The following is a 16,873-nucleotide window of genomic DNA, read 5'->3' as shown; positions in this document are numbered from 1 at the left end:
TGTAAGTGCGAGACAAACACAGGCTCACGCTTGTTCTTTGACATATTTATTAGGTTCATATCTGAATGTACAAGCTAAATTGACAACAGGTAACAGACACATTACTCTCTAAATGAAAAAAACAAACAAACAAAAAAAACCCACCAGCATCAGTCTGCTTCACGAAAGAAAAAAGGCATTTAACAACAACGGCTGTCTTTCCCAGCACTCCCGCACACACGTACCCAAATATGATAAGCTGCTATGTGGGGGAAACTTTCAACTTTGAAATGGCCTCAGTGTAAGTAACAAGCAATGGGTTAAGAAACAACTTAACACCCATTGTTTCTCCATTAAAGTTTCGGGCACAATACAGCACATACCCAATGAGGTGAATGAGGCTAATGTGCAAACTTAATGGCACTTAAAAATCGCTGTATTGTACTTCATGCCATTATGCGTAACATCACAACATACCCGTAGCTATACAGCACACGACACACTCCCAAAGTGAAGGAAACACACACACACGCACACATACACAATGGTAAGGGTCAGATGCAGTGCTTAGGTTTGGTGACGGCGGGGACAAAATATTCTGACCCTGTACACAACCCTGACAGAAAACAGCCCTATTTTTTCCTCTTCTAACCCTGACATGAAGCGATGCTAACTCTCTGTGCAGTTCCACTTCAAACAGCTCAAAGCCCTGAACAGATAAAAGCAAAAAATAATAAAAAGAGAGAGCCTGTGATCTAAGATGAATCTTCAAAGTCTTTCTCTGACTTGTGTTATCCTCTCCTGCTGCTGATAGCTCTTTCACATAACTTTAAAAGAAACAACAAAAAAAAAAAGATGGTAGAGATCAAACAAAGACCGCTTGAGATAAATGTAGACCTGTAAGACCGCTGCAAGAAAGGAGGCTACTTCACAGATATGGAACCCAGTTGTACACTGGTGGGAAGACACACTTTGGCAGAAAGCATTGAAGAAGAAGAAGTATTCTAAGTATCTACATGACTCACCCATTCAAGTCTAACATTCCCGCCTCTTTGAGAAGGGAATAATGTGGCGGCACTTGGCGCCACCGAATACAAATCAAAAGTGCTTCTTGAAAAAGTGCGTTTTAAAATAAATACAACAATCTATGTAAATCATTCCATAGGCATATACCGTATGCAATTAAAGTCAACTCCTGCCCTGAGAAAGAGAGAGACGAGGAGAAAGATAAAGTAAAGCATGACTGTCCGGCACACGCAGACTTAAAGGAAAATTCTGGTTCATTACAACTTGGGTCATTTCTACTGGAAATGATTAGAATGTATTGAACATGTTAATTGTTTATAACATGAGGTTTGATGAGACAAGACAAATGAGCGGCTGGACCATGAATTTAGTGATGTGTTGATAGTGGTTTCACGATCAAAAGTAGTTTCAATATTGATTCAAGTGTGCAGTTTTTGACCTCTAGTAGCACTATGGACCAGTTTTGTTTTCCTTTAATCATGCACCAGCATTGGAGCACATGTGCAAGAATGCCAGTGATGCGATACATAATCGTACCAACAGTCGCACGCATTCGGCAACTCAACAAAGCTTTATGAGGAGAGAAAGAATTCGGCGCATGTGTCAGAGCTGCAGGATACAAACACAAACACTGCGTTTGGTTGAGTAACACTGCATGTAAACGTAATTTTTGTTTGCTTACGAGAAAATTCCACTGGGAACTTCTTGTTAGATTAACAGATTCATGATTTGATTAATAAACGGCCCGGAGACCAAACAAAAATAAAAAAATAAAAAAGCCCTTCACAATTTATTAAAACCCGAGATGATGCTTTAAAACAGCAACAGTCCAAAACTCAAGGACTTAAAGCTGGAAATTATCACGAGACAAACTAAAACTGACATGTATGGTAGTTTTAGCTTGACTTTAATTGATTATTATAAATTGTTACCTAATATGTGTCTGTTGATTGACTACTGAAAAGTTTGGGGTCACCCAGGCAATTTCATGTTTTCCATGAAAACTCACACTTTTATTCATTTGCTAACATAATTGCACAAGGGTTTTCTAATCATCAATTAGCCTTTCAACACCATTAGCTAACACAATGTAGCATTAGAACACAGGAGTGATGGTTGCTGGAAATGTTCCTCTGTACCCCTATGTAGATGTTCCATTAAAAATCTGCTGTTTCCAGCTAGAATAGTCATTTATCACATTAACAAGACTGTATTTCTGATTAATTTAATGTTATCTTCATTGTAAAAAAAAACTGCTTTTCTTTCAAAAGTAAGGACATTTCCAAGTGACTCCAGACTTTTGAACGGTAGTATATTTGACAGATTGATATTTCCTCATTGCATGCATTACAACAGTATGCGTGCACAAATGATATCATAAAAGGTCAAAGTCAAACCAGTGTATCATCTCTAACTGTGATGAGTGTTATTTTAATGATTACCTTCATTTCTTACCCTAATTTCACTTGATAAACTATTATTCTTCTCAAAGCGATGAATGGAAATGACACCCAAGTTGTAATAAACAATGATTAGCCTTTAAGTAAACATTACGGAAGACATACCGCAGACAACCGACTCAACAGTCACAACGTGCACACTCCTAAACCTCTGTGTAGGAAGCATGTAGCAAGGGAACAGGAACTGATGCTGGCCTTTTAACCGAAACAAAGACATCATTATTGCCTCATTTCAACAGTACAACACACATACAATACACATGTTGTAACCTGCAAAACAACCGCCTTTCCGTACGTTGGATTTATTCCAAAAATAGATATAATGTTTATATATATACTGTTTACATTTAGATTACGTTTACATATTACCAAGAATAGCCACAACCTAATACAGGTTCAAATTTCACAATATTACATTTAAACAGCTCTGAAGGTGGTATGAACTGGTATGTGCACATCACTGTCATTTTTTTTGCATGTGTTTGTAGATATGCTTTGTGTATACATGTGTGTATGGCACTGTGTGTGTGTGTGTGTGTGTGTGTGTGTGTGTGTGTGTGTGTGTGTGCGTGTGCGTTACACAGGTGTGCTTTCTTTGCCTCTGCATACTTCTCCTATGACCTGAGAATACACTCTGTACCTCAGACAGAGCTCAAACACACACACACACACACACACACACACACACACACATGGATGTACACACGTCTACACACATGGATACAACAGCACACACACCTCTACACTACATGAGTCTGTCTGAGGAGGAAGTGGCACATGATCCTCCCAAATCTAATGCTCCAAATTAAAAAGAGGGCTTTTACGACTCAAGTGATCAAAGGAAATAAATTTATACTTGATTGAGAAATTATTTATATAGGATGTAAGGAGGGAGAAAAATTTTAAAAAGCCAAATTATTGTCACTCACATGTTTGCGCTAGTAAAATGTCTGCCTGGCACGTACATTGAAATGCTAAAGACAAAATGGCAGCTAGCTAGCTTCGCAAGCGTCTTGGCTTTTGTGATTTTGGCTAATTATGTGAATACAGTTTTCATTACTAAAGTGTAAACAGTCAAATGCTCCGCTAGAAAAATTCCCTGGGCTGTGATTTAACGCCCAGAGCGCAGACAGGCTCAAACAATCTTAAATTATGACGCTGAATTGAATAAAAACATCTAATTTTAGATTTCAGTGTTTTCTTAAGATTAAAGTGCAACGGGCACTCAAACATAATGCATCACCTCTGCTTGTTTTAAGGGTCTTTACATCTCCCAAGTTCTATGGGAAAAATCCGTATGTTACACAGCTGGGCTTTGGGTTTCTGACACAATCAAATGTTGTAGAAAACGTACATTTCTCTTTGAAACGGTTCGGTTGTTACTATGTCATGAAGGCGCAGTAGAGACATCAGTCGTAGCCTTGTGTAGATTTCTGATGTCCAACATAAATATTGTTTGATCTCAGTGCTGAGGATCTTCCACTCACTTACATGTCTTCAGACACAACAAAATTGGCATTGGAGGGCTGCTAACAGGAAGCAAAGGTGGCATGGCTGTGTGTTGTATGAACAGGTGTGAAGTGTGTGCCTGTACCGCACCGTTAGGCCGGCCCGTTAGCTGACGACTGCGTCTCTCTGTAAGGGAAAAGTAGAAAGAGTCAAAACTTCAGACATTTTTTGGTTTTATCTGCCATCACTCACTGAGATCTCATGGGATCAACCAAACCCAATGGAGGAGAACTGAATTGGCACTATAAAAATTTAGATTTTAATAAACCTACAGCAGCATGTCTTTTGAGTAAGTAATTATTTAGTGGACTCTGGCATCCAATAATCAGATCTTTGCAAGGAAACGTGAGGAAGTGATGTGTGGTGTCAATACCTGTATTGTGTGGATTTCTTATCAGCTTAATTTCAAAAATGTAATTTTAGGTTTTCAATACCCATCTGTGTTCATAATCAGATACATTTTGACTTGATGCAGCACCAAAGCACAGGTAGTGACATTAACAACTGCTTTATTCCCGTTAGCTATGCCAATAGTCCATACCAGCAAGCTTCAATGCATAGAACAAGGCTGCGGCACACCTAAATGGAATGCAGCCAATTCTAAAATTACAGGTTATACCTCTGCTTGGGAGGTCAGAAATGTCTGTAGGTTTAATGGTATTTTGCCTGACAACTGTTACTGACACAAGTGCAGTCTTTTGCATGTAAGAGCTGAAACATGATTAGTCTGTTGAAATATCCAGCAGAAATTCATAATATACAGCTAGAAAAATGCAGTTTTTCACTTCAGTGTCCCAGGGGTGTTGTGTATGCCAGTAGCTAGAAAACATTCACACTGAGTTAACTAAATTACAGCAACATGAGTTAATGATTAAAAGTAACATTAACCAGCAGACTGTTAAGCTGTTTACAAATTCAGTTTGAAATGGTCAGAGCATCGCCTCAACTCTCATTCAGAATGTTTCAGAGTGCTCAGAGCACAAGGGATTTAGTGATTTGGAGGCTGCAGAGAAACTCAATTGCTTCATTTTCACCTTTTCTCTAACTGAATGTTGGTGTTGGCAGGAGTAGAAGTATTAAAAACTTTTTTCTTCAGTAAAAGCACTGTCAAAGAAAAAGTTCTGCATTTACGTGAAAAATAAAAGATGGGAAATTTAACCACGAGAGAAAATTTCAAAAGAAATATTAATTCTATTCCTAATTTGTTTTGTTTCTTCCTCTTAAAATAATAAAATTAACCAGTAAGAGTGCAGTTAAAAATACAGGATCGATAAGCAGCATCCATTAGAGCAGTAATACTGTTAAAATCCTAGCAATACCCATCTCTAGAAAAGTGCTTTAATAGGGATGAATCCCTGGTCTCATGTTTACTTACTGTGTAGCAGCAGCCGACTGGTTAGTTGGACTGGTGGTAATTGGGTTGGAACAGTTTCCATGTTTCTTTCCTTTTTCACTTTCTTTATCGCTGCTTTTCCCTTTGTCTTTGACGGACAGTCCTTCTACTGGCACCTTATCCGCTTCGCTGAAAAAAAGAAAGGAAAAACCTGTAACAAACTCCAAAAACAGCCAGGAGATTGTCAACTGAACTCATACTGTCAAGAAAAAATGTAGACGCTAGATTCTGCTGTTGGCTAAATCTCCCCACAGTTAACTGATCTGGGCTCAGTCCACAGTGGTCAGCTCTTACAGCGACCTCTGCATCCACTGCTCTGTTTCTCCCAGCACACAATTTTGTTCTAAGGTTCTCGAGTTCAGAATAGGACCTATTTAATCACAGCATGCATGTTGGTGCACTGTTAGTAACTTGCTAATGTACTGGTTTGTTAGAATGTTGATATGTTGGACTGGTAGCAACTTTTGTTCATAGCATGCTATCTGACAGACTGTTAGTGGTGGAGGGTGCTCTGAATGAAAACAAATCATACTGACTTGGCTCCTTCCAATGTTATGACAGAGAAAATTATTATCTATTGCATAACCACAATCATTAATCATACACTGCTGTCATCTTTTGGTGTAACTGAATTAGGAAGATAACAAATATCTCTAAAATGCAAAGTGAACTGTGTTGTGATGTTTGGTAATTACAGGACATGTTGAGAACATGGGACAAACCTCGCAGATATGAGTCCTGTAGGTCCTTTACACTAATTGAAGGTTAGTGTGTTTTTTTATGAATTAGAACTATCCTGAATGAAAGGGTTTATTACTCCACTTTGCAACAAGCAAACAAAAAAACATGTTTTGAAATCCTTCATACAACTTCAGGAAAGCATTCCACACTTCAGAGCACAGGACCTCGAGCACAACATACCGTCTGACTGCAGGTCTGAATACTCTGGAGTCAAGGGGAGATGAGAAAGGAGGGAACAGACAGGATGAGGATGATATCAGAAGAAAAACAGAGAAGGGGGAGCTACAATTGTACAGGAAAAAGTTCGGAGGGGGAAAGGGGAAAGGAGGGCTCAATAAAAGCATGTGAAACGACTTCACTGCTTCACACTGCACCAGACAGGGCAGCTGCTCCTTAGCTGTGTGTGAGAATGTGTACCTGGTGAAGACCGCCCTCTCATTTTTGGCGTCCACTGTGAGCCGGATGGTCTCCTTGCCAGCACCTGTGGTGATGGTCTCTGTGGTGACCGTCTCGCCGGATGTGGAGTCCGTCTTGCCTTCTTCCTCCTCGCTGTCTGAGCTGCTGGAGGAAGAGCTGTCTGATGCCACCAGTGGGGCTTTTCTTGCCACGCACACACTCCACACACACGCTGTGGAGAGCGAAGGGGGAAGAAATACTACAGTGAAGTACGGTCGTTGCATGAGTGAGCATTTCAGCTCCAGTGGCTTTATGTGCCTTACCGGTACATTACTTCGTGCTTTTCTAAGTCGAGGTCTGCCAACTAAAAGGCTCCAGGTTTTAATCCTGAGCTATTTTTTGCCAGAACTGTCAACATTTATCACAAATGATTTGGTATTACTTTTTAATCAACCCTCTGAACCCCAAACCGCATCAGCAGGTTTGAAAGGCAGGTTATCTTTACAAAATCAACAAAATTACACCATCAGAGCTGGAATTTGTAAAAATAGAAAGAATTGATGGATTCATTGAACTTTCCAATCCTCAAATAATCATCCATTACGTGCAGTTCAGTCAGAAAACCAAATCTATGCTTAAAATTGTGATATTTCATTAACATGACTTTATCCTAAATGTCTCATATAAATTTGTCCCCTGAAAAATGTTGGCTGTGTATAAACCAATAATAATAAAAAAATGTTTTGTTCTTCAGCAAAATTGAGAAATCATTAGTGAATCATGACAAAAAACATGACAAAAATTAGGGGACTCTGGTCTGAATTGCAGGCTGTGTTTACACAGAACAGAGAGGAGATAAGTATGGAAACAAATTCAAAAGTAAGCAGTAATATGTCTATAGTACGTGAGGCCACCATTTTGTTCCAGTAGTGGTAACAAATGTTGGCACTTAGAACGATACTGTACATGCTGATTCCAGTGTTTTTTTCAATTTTTGTAAAAAAGTAATCAAAGGAATTTAACTTTAGTTATCATTCAAATTGAATGATTTATGGCATTATAATGTTGTTATACAGCACAGAAGACCTTGATGAGTTCCTCCTACTTCTATCTATGGTTGTGCTGTTCCCATGGAGGTGCAGGACTTTTTTATTGCAGTGACAAATGAGCCCACAGTGAGTGAATTTTTTTTACGATGCACCGCACCCTTTTCATGCAGCTAAATGTACACAATTCACTTTTCGACCATGACATATGGAGTTAAACAGGTTTTGTACAGCAATCATGAAGACTGGTTACTTTTACAGACTTGTATTCATTTTGACCATTTTCTTCAGTTGTTAGTTTGGATACTAATAAATATTTACATCTTATATTATCTGTCAAATAGCCACTCTGCAGAAACTTACGGTTCTGGTTTGGTTTGGTGTCTGATCCACTGAGGTCCGAGTCCACAGGAGAGCTGCATCTGGGGCCTGTTTCAGAGCTGATGGACATAAGCCACACAGGTAAGAAAAACTGCACAAAATACATTGCAGCTAGTACATGACATGAGTTTGTATTAACTATTGCCTTCATGTGTTATTTTATAATTACTGAAAGGATAATGCAAATGATGAATAGTATATAATATAATATCACAACAGTTTTAGAAAAGTTACGTTTTAAGATGCTTTAAGGCACCTTCCCAATGGATGCCTCATATTCAGACCATACAAACTCACCAACAGAAAGGCTGGAAGTCAGTGAACTTGGCCCATCCCTTCTCTTCGGCCTCTGTTGCAGCTGGTTGAGAGACTGGAGTGTCCCAGGCTGTAAAACCAACTCCTGCTGCAGGAGCCTTCGAGTTCACCTCTCCAAAGTCTGCTACCCAGTCAGTGCCTGAGAACAAACAGCACCACAAACCTGCTTTAGTCCTAAAGTATGTGTGGAGCAAAACATTTATACATTACTTAATGATACAACATATCTCACTCTTAATTGCCTCAGTCTGGTCCTGACTTGAGAAAGGATCCAGGTCATCTTTAGGGTCTTCTTCCTCAGAGTCTGAGTCTGCTGCTCTGTCAGAGACCTCAGTACCAGAAGCTGCTGTCATATCACAACTCTTATTGGCAGCTTGGCTTTGGGAGGTCCGTGACCCACCAAACCTTGAAACAAATAAAATACTTTGTCAGATTGTGCAACATCATAAAACTTCTATTTCAACTCATGATGTTGAAACAAATCATTCTGAATCATAATGTTGACAGGGTCTCTGTGTCTACCTGTTCCGGGACTTGGTTTGTGTTGCATAGTTGATCTCTTTTTCCTCCCAGATGTCCTCTTCATCATCATCAAAGGGCTGAATCCTCTCCTTGGAACAAGCCTCAAACACGGCTGTGTTGGCCTGCAAAAAACAGGTGGGTAATTTAAATGTGGTCCCAGCAGCTCTCCTTGCTTTTGAAGTCAACCATTTGTAAAGTCGATATGGTTTACTGTCCCCTTGTGGCTAAAAAAATCATTAATGCATCTTTAAAAATCCGCAAAAACATTTACCCCCTAAGGAAATACAGAAATAAAACTTCATGCAGATGCTAAAAAACTTCTAAATAAACTCACACTGTCCTGGCCTGCATCAATGTTGATATTGATCTCTGCAATCCGGTCAAACGTTGCCCTGCAGTAAAAGCAGGATTCAATTAGTCAGCACACAATTAAAAGAATACATTAGCACAGAGAGAAGAATGTCACGTAATTTACCCAATGCTGTCGTCATGATCAGTAAACTCCTCGTCATTGAAGCCAAACTGATCCACAAAATTGGCCGTCATCTGCTGGATCTGATAGTCTGAAAAGGCCTAAAAACACACCATAAATAAAATAGTTAGAATACAATACTTTATAGTAGAAGGCCTAAATATTTTGAATGTGTATTTATGTATGTTGACCTGTTGTATTGTCAGCTCTTTAGGGAAGGGGCTCTCCATATCATCCTCAGAGGAAGGACGAGGATTTCCAGTGCCAACCTGAATACGGAAACACAAACATGAATGCAACTTTTTTAGTCTGAATGTGTGTACAATTTAAAACAGTTACTTGATACCACATATGTGTCCACGTGAGGGTTCACCAGGTCTATGGTGTTCTTCCTGTTGGTCTCTGACAGTGTCTGGTCCACAAAGGTTTCCCACCGTCCTCGGTAGTCCTCTGGCAGCTCTACATCCAAAAACACAAGAGGAATAGCATTATGAAAGCAATATTCAATCGGCCTGGCAAATATAAGAATTTTGCCTTTTCGCAGAGCTTTCTTGCACATGGGAATGAGTGCGCACACACACCTGTGATGAGGCTACTAATCTGGGTGTGAACCGGGCCTTTCTCCAGGTTGTGGACCACTGTGTTGGCAATCCTGGTCAGGTGTCCCATGTACCCTCTTCTCATACCACCTTCTGACCTGAACAAACAAGTATTGCACGTATGGAAATCCATACAATTTTGCCCATTACCAATAACAAAACCGCATCAAGATCTTGAAGTTACTTACTGCATTTTATCATTCTCTTCCCAAGCCTCCAGAATCCTCTGGACAAGGTGGCAGTGCTGAAATAACTTGGAGAGAAAGAGACAATGATATCAGTCCTTCAGTTGTTTCAATTCACAAAAAAGCACCGCATTGGCCATTTCAGTGGATCAAATGGGACAAATATCGACACCTACATGAGTCACCATTAAGTTATGTGCAGAGTTCTCAGAGGTGGCTGAAGGTTCAGACGTCATGGTCTCAGTCAAATCCTGCTCTTGCGATGCATCTTGCTGAGGCTTGAATTTTTCATGGGAGCCCAAGCCAGGCTGAAGTCTCATTTCATGGGCACAGGGCCGGAGGATGGCAGCAACACAAAGCTCCACTTGGAGGTGCAGGAAGTTGTTCCATGTGTACTTGAAGAACAAGTCCTGAAAAGAAGGTGCATTTTCCAAAAGGCATTTAACAACTGTCACTTTCTCAATTCTGGACTTGGAAATTCTGTGTGTTTCACCATCTCACCAGAAGGAGGTCCATTGTATTGAGTCTGCAGAGCTCCTGTGCTACGACTGCGTGGCTAGCAGAGCTGGTATAAAGCAAAGAGGCCACTAGTCTGGCCACATGCAGACGCGTATTCCCCAGTGGTTCCTCCAGCACACCCAAAGTAGTCAGCATTGGATCTCGCTACGAATGCACAGATAAAAGGCTTCAAGGAATTTGCAACAACATAATTTAGAAGTTTTGCGGTTTTACTGTACAGCAGAGAATAAAACATAACTTCTGAATAAAGGGGTTAGTGCTCAGCAAAAATGAGAGCATGCTTCACATTTATAGCATGTTCTCATTTTACACGAGCTTGCCCTTGTAGGTTTGGCTGTGGGACAAGCCCTTTCATCATTTTTCATGCTTTTCATATTGCTTTCAACTAAAACCCCAATGAATTACACTCTGGGATCCCTGACATTTCTACTGAACTCTTTCATTATATGTATTTATCACGTGTAGGATACTGTCTCTTACTACAACAGTTAGCAATGATTAGAACTTTATTTATGTACCTTGGGTGGCTCCAGAAGTAGCTGGTGGAAGTGTATCAGGTGTGGCTGGATGGCCAGCAAAATACTGCTGTTAACAGTGTAACTTCTCTCAAATCCCTGAGCATCCATTACACCATCCACCCTGTCATAAACACAGACAGAAAACACGTCTAAAACATTTAGCACATAGAGGAAACACAGGAGGAAACTGTCCACACAAGATGAAACTAGTTCACATGATAACAAGTTTAGAGAAATAAAAGAGGTACGGGGTCATATGAAAAATGTCATTAGTGATGTTTTGTGAGGTAAAATCCAATAGGATACGCTGTTTAAACATGATTGGAAGTCTGTCACTTACACAGGCCTCCTGATTTCCAGTAAAGTAAGAAGAACTTGAATTCCATTGACGATACAGCTCTCAGTCCTCTCTCCTGAGAACATATTCTGCAGCAATTGCTCCACACACTCCTGTCTGTAGAAACATAGTGGAGTAGATCATTGCCTCTGCATCCTCTTAACAGAATGTGGACATCGGCGTACGCTCGTCTGTCTGACTTACGATTCAAGCACAGTCAGCAAAGGGTCAGGCTGTGACATCTCTTGGAGCTGATTGGCCTGGTCTCTGCTCAAACGTATGATGTCACACAAAGTCTGAGATGCATTTGACTGCTTCTGTGACAAAAAAAAAAAAAGCAAACACATGTAGATATTCAGTCTTTTAAAGTGCTTACAATCTGTGACTGCAAATGGCTGTATATTTTATCACAAAATTTGTTACTCGTGTCAATATATAAATACTGAAAGTCTCTCCTACCTCTTCATCTCTCTCAGGGTGAATGAGCTCTATGAGTCTTTGGGCCAGTTTTTGGTCATTCAGCCACTGTTGAGAAAAATATCACATTGTAACTCCACAGAAAATCAGCACAAAATAACTACAGATGTGTGTAAAGTTTAGAATCCATTCCCATTTTTCTCATACAGTAAGAGTCTCAAGTCGAAGAGGGGGTGGCTCCACACAGCTGATAAGGCGTAGGAGCACATCCATCATGGCTGACGTATCAATATGCTTCAGGACCAACGAAAGGAATCCCTCTTTCCGTCGCAGGAAACTAATCACCTTCACAAATAGATCAGAGGAAACACCACAAGACAAAATAGAAAACTGAAAATTGGGACAAAGACGTGTAACCTTGCTGTCAACAATTGATTCTAGGATTATTTCTTAGACTGAAAATATATGACGCTGAATAAGTGGGATATGATATCTTGAAACACACATTTCCATTCACCTTCTATATTTGTCAAAGCTTTCAGCTAAGCAATCTGAGCTGCAGTCACCTGCAACTTTTTAGGGTGGCAGAACAAGGTCAAAAAGCAGATGTTGCAAAACCTGTGCACATATAAGCAAAAACATTCTTCTATATCTGCAGTTTCTATGTACAGCACAGATGTTTCCACAGCACAGTTGTAACGGTGCAGTAGTTGTTCAGCTTTAAGGCTGAGACTTTTGAAACGGACATAAACATTAGAAAATAGGAATCAAACTATTTATTAACAGCTGTGTCAATTGGCTGCCTCTGGTAAGACAGATGTCCTGAGAGTTGCCTCACCGAAACTCTCAAAGGGCCACTTAGCAACTGCACCCCAATCCCAGTCTCCACCCTTAGGCCTGAGCACTAAATCCCCACAGACTAAACTGACATCACAGAAGTAGTGCTTGAGGGTGTGAGTTTGTGAGGGACTTGAAATGGTATAAAAAGTAGAAATAGGACACACTATCGTGACAACACACATAGCTTGAAAACAATGCTTCTGCATTTTAATAACAAAAGTGAATTTGGACGAGCGGTTTACTCGCAGTTTGATCAGCAGCAGTGTTTATGCATATCAGCAAAAACACAAAAAATCAGGAAGGCCATGAACATCTGCAAATCCTCGGTGGACTGTTGACTGAAAATATAGGCAACTCTACAAATATACAATAAATACCCACAACAGTGAGAAGAAAGATGATATTACTTACAGATAACTGAGTAAATTTCTTCCATGCTTGATACATGAATAAGGACAACCACGTTCATGTCACCAATTTTTCTATGAACTATGGGCAAGTACCTTTGGAAAGGATACAGATATGTGGGCTCACAGAGAGGGTGCATCAGAGGCCTCACACATTAGACCAGTGGACAACCCTATTACCTAGCAGGAACAAGTCCACAAGTGTGGAGATTGGGATTGGGCAATTAAATCTGACAAATGGATTGGCTAAAACCAAGTGCTTACACGAACAGAGTATGCAACTTTATATAACTTGTATCCACACAGGATCATACATTTGTGTGCACAGTTCCAAACAAATGTCACCAGTGGAGGTCAAAGGAAAAAAAAGATTTCTTGCTTGTTTTAAGATGGAAATGTTGTTCTGACAGTGGTGATACTATTCACAGCACATTCAGTCCAGTCCTTAGTTTTTAGTTCAGCTGCCTTGGACCAAAAATGGTGGTCAAGGTCAGGGGGTCACCAAAATCATTTCAAACATCCCCTCTGCAACAGTAATATGCATACTGAATATAAAGCTGTCATTTTCAAACTTTGTTGCTCTGGATCTGCAGGATAAGCAGTCCACCTTATCTTGAAATGATCAGGCCTTTTCATTGAATGGTGTAAAAACTATATGCATGTTCATGTCCTTGTGTGCTGCATGTTGGTGCTTGAAGAGAAACAAAACTTTACAGGCATCTCAGGTGAAAGTTATTCTCACTGGGAGCTTTTTCCATTATCTTGCCATAAGCACCCTTCGACTTTGTGAATTAAATCAGAACAACACAAAAATGCAGCTGCCATCTTCCCTGAGATTGCCCTTTGATTTAGAAGAGAGTGCATGTGTATTACCTGCTCAGTCTTCCGTGTGATGAGGTTCCCAATTGTCTTGCTAAAGAAAGATGCCAGGAGGGGGTTAAGCGGGGATGGCTGCTCCAAGAAGGCATACAGAGTTTCCAGCAGAGGCTCCTCATTACCCAGCTTATCATTGATCACTCCCACATCACATGTCAGCAGCTCACATGCTATATTTGGATACCTGTAATGAATGAGAGGACACAATTTGCAGTAAAAATGACACAAACAAAATCATTACCTCATTTTCCACCCCAGAGAACATTTTTTTAACAATTCTGAATCCTCTCAAGTGCTAGACTCTACTGCTAAGTGACGGGTGAGAGATACGTTGAAGTGCAGCACCAGCAAAACACATTTTTTCCTGGATACAGTACACTACATCAGCATATTTTACACAAAAACACCTACTTGAAGCGCTTGGTTTCCTCAACACCAGCAGGGGGCTCTGTAGTAATCATACGAACCAGATCCTGCATGCACTGGTCCTGGCACAAGAACAGGAGAAGTCTACACAAACCATGACGAGGAGGAAAGAAGCATCAGTTAGGAGGAGCAAAAGTGGCAGAATACTGAAATATATTAAGAGTTTTAGCCCGCTGTTGAAAGCAACAAACAAACCTCCTGTTTTGTGCCTTGCACTCCTGCAGCACATCTTCCTCATCCATGAGCTCAATGAGCGTGACATCCTCCTTGTCCAGTAAAGCCTCCAGATGTGAAGATGTGTGTAAATCAAACTTCCAAAACATGGCGGACGTCACCGTAACATACACTTAGCTGCTGACCTACCGAGAATTTGGCATGTAGATCATTATCATTACTGTGTAACGTGCATGTACAAGTTACTGAATGACATAAATGTTTTAAATGTATGCTGCATCACTCCCACAACACTGCCTGTATGGATGCTCTTACGTTCAGACAAGGAGTAGTATCCTCAGTTGGCTCGTGCTAAACACCCATTTGCCTTATAGATCCTGCATGGCCTGCACATCAGCGAGCAACAGCAAATTCACACAGTCAAGACACACACACACACACACACACTTTGTTCACATTATCACCACACACACAAACCCCAGAGAGACTCCCTTCAACCTGGTAACGAGAAATAAGAAAATAAGAAACAACAAATGTTACAAAATCATCTCCGGACAGATTTGCTCTGCATTTCTGATGATCCAGAAGAAGAGTTAAATGCAGGCTAAGTGCAGAGGCTAGGCTGGAAAGAGGAGGAAGCAATGCATTTGTAATTGCATTAGTGTTGTTCATCTGTTGCTATTGACATCAGCCTACTTGCTTTGAGGATGGCCTTACACGTACAGCTGCAACAGCAAATAACAACTGGAGATAAGAATGATGTTGAGCAAAAAATCTCATCAAAAGGGATGCCACTTTAAGTAAAGATAACACTACTTAAGTTTTAGGGGATACTAACCAAGACATTTGTGTGACTACAAGCTTGAGACTAGATAAGGTGATTGATGACAGCTGGAGCACGGATTTAAGGAAGAGATCTTCACCTTACATCCTCCTGAACCAAATCAGACCACAGAAACAATGAAGGATCTGTCTTAATGAAACCAGCCTACATTTCAGTATACAATCCACTTGATTCCTATGGGATGATCTAACATGTTTGCTAAGCAAAGTCAGCGGTCACAAGAAGGTAATGTATCGTTTTACAGCCTAAAATGAGGCTGGGACATAACTTGCTCAACAGAGAGCACCATTAAAATTGATTGCATAATAATAACGATCCCAGAGAGTGCTGCCCGAGTGTACACATCCCTTGAGCAAACATGTTGAGCGTAAACAGGTGTTTTTAGGGATCTGACTTTAAAAAAAAATCATTATTTTATCATAGATATTTCGGGATTTTTACAATTAATTGAACTGCACAACCATGGATACCTTTAACACAGGCCTATCAGGCGTAGAGAGATGAGCTGGAAACGGTTACAGTTAGCTATTAGCGTATATTAGTAATTACAGGTTAACGGCCATATCGGGGTGAATTAATGCTAGTTAGCTTAGTCCGTACAGGAACTTCACGTTAACTTATCTCATTTTTCAGCGTGTCTCCAGCGATAAACGATGGTGCCTTTCACTTACCTTGGCTGCGGATGGTAAAGCAGCCCGTTAGCAACAACGCTTCACTCCCGCTGCTAACGGTACGAAACTATTTCAACACGGTACCGGAGACGTTTACGTTTAAAACGCTAAGATAGGTCGGCTATTTATGAGCTGCGGTGCTAGGTGGTGGGACACCGAGCGATAACTTCCGACCACTTCACAGCCAGGCTCGGGCTTCACGCTACGTTACACCTATTCCATCCCCCCCAAAAGACGAGCGAGCCGTTACCTTTGATCCATCCTTTCATCGGTCGTCATCCGCAAGCTGAACCGCAACTCGGTGACTTTGGCTGTCAGGTCACCCGGAGGCCCATAGCAGCCCGTTCAGGACTGCGTTGTTAGCTTAACGGCGCTACCCTTTCCCGGTTGCAATGTCATTTACGCTGCCGTTATAACGGCGGCTGGCCCTGCCGAGGGGGAGCTGTGTTGACACGCTGCAAATTATTATTCAGCAGTCAGGTAGCAGCAGCAGCAACAACAACAAAAATATATCTGTCAGATTTGGAAATCAAAATGGCGACTACCTTAAACGTAATCAAAAGTTCAGCTGTCCATCAAGTGTGTAAACAGCTGCGTTTTTTATTTGCTGTCATCCTGAAAAGCTGCTGTCAGGAGCAGGAGAAAATACTGCAGCGGCATTTAACATTCACATCCATGCTCTCAAGAAAATTACTTCTACATTAAAGTAAACAAACGCACCCTTACAGTTTCAAATTGTGGCAAAGGATGCAATAAGAAGAGTAGATTTAAGACAAATTTACAATTGAAATAAATTAGTGTAGGGACTGTCGATATCTTT

General features: G+C 40.6%; 1 protein-coding gene across 4 annotated transcripts; it reads right to left on the bottom strand.

The window, feature by feature from the left end:
* Nucleotides 1-29: 29 nt before the first annotated feature.
* On the bottom strand, nucleotides 30-16,606 carry ppp6r2b (protein phosphatase 6, regulatory subunit 2b). Of its 4 annotated transcripts, none has more exons than XM_035941972.2 (26): nucleotides 16,304-16,606; nucleotides 14,854-15,036; nucleotides 14,560-14,723; nucleotides 14,350-14,448; nucleotides 13,936-14,122; nucleotides 12,023-12,160; nucleotides 11,858-11,923; nucleotides 11,603-11,712; nucleotides 11,402-11,515; nucleotides 11,062-11,182; nucleotides 10,526-10,687; nucleotides 10,201-10,434; nucleotides 10,028-10,092; nucleotides 9,822-9,937; nucleotides 9,614-9,699; nucleotides 9,432-9,509; nucleotides 9,244-9,341; nucleotides 9,103-9,160; nucleotides 8,769-8,890; nucleotides 8,479-8,651; nucleotides 8,229-8,385; nucleotides 7,914-7,990; nucleotides 6,526-6,736; nucleotides 6,289-6,312; nucleotides 5,350-5,496; nucleotides 30-4,100 (listed from the first exon to the last, which is right to left on the bottom strand). In XM_035941972.2, exons 3-26 carry the CDS (start codon nucleotides 14,685-14,687, stop codon nucleotides 4,067-4,069), a joined length of 2,805 nt encoding a protein of 934 aa, XP_035797865.2. In that variant the 5' UTR covers nucleotides 14,688-14,723; nucleotides 14,854-15,036; nucleotides 16,304-16,606; the 3' UTR covers nucleotides 30-4,066. The 4 variants fall into 4 exon arrangements, with proteins under 4 accessions (XP_035797865.2, XP_023151827.2, XP_023151835.2 ...); XM_023296059.3 differs by having other exon boundaries at nucleotides 11,603-11,715; nucleotides 16,304-16,605; XM_023296067.3 differs by lacking the exon at nucleotides 16,304-16,606 and adding an exon at nucleotides 16,054-16,270 and having other exon boundaries at nucleotides 11,603-11,715.
* Between the last annotated feature and the right edge of the window lie 267 nt (nucleotides 16,607-16,873).

Source organism: Amphiprion ocellaris, chromosome 3, assembly GCF_022539595.1.
Source record: "Amphiprion ocellaris isolate individual 3 ecotype Okinawa chromosome 3, ASM2253959v1, whole genome shotgun sequence".
Classification (NCBI taxonomy): Eukaryota; Metazoa; Chordata; class Actinopteri; family Pomacentridae; genus Amphiprion; species Amphiprion ocellaris.
This window is presented reverse-complemented; position numbering and strand designations above follow the sequence as displayed.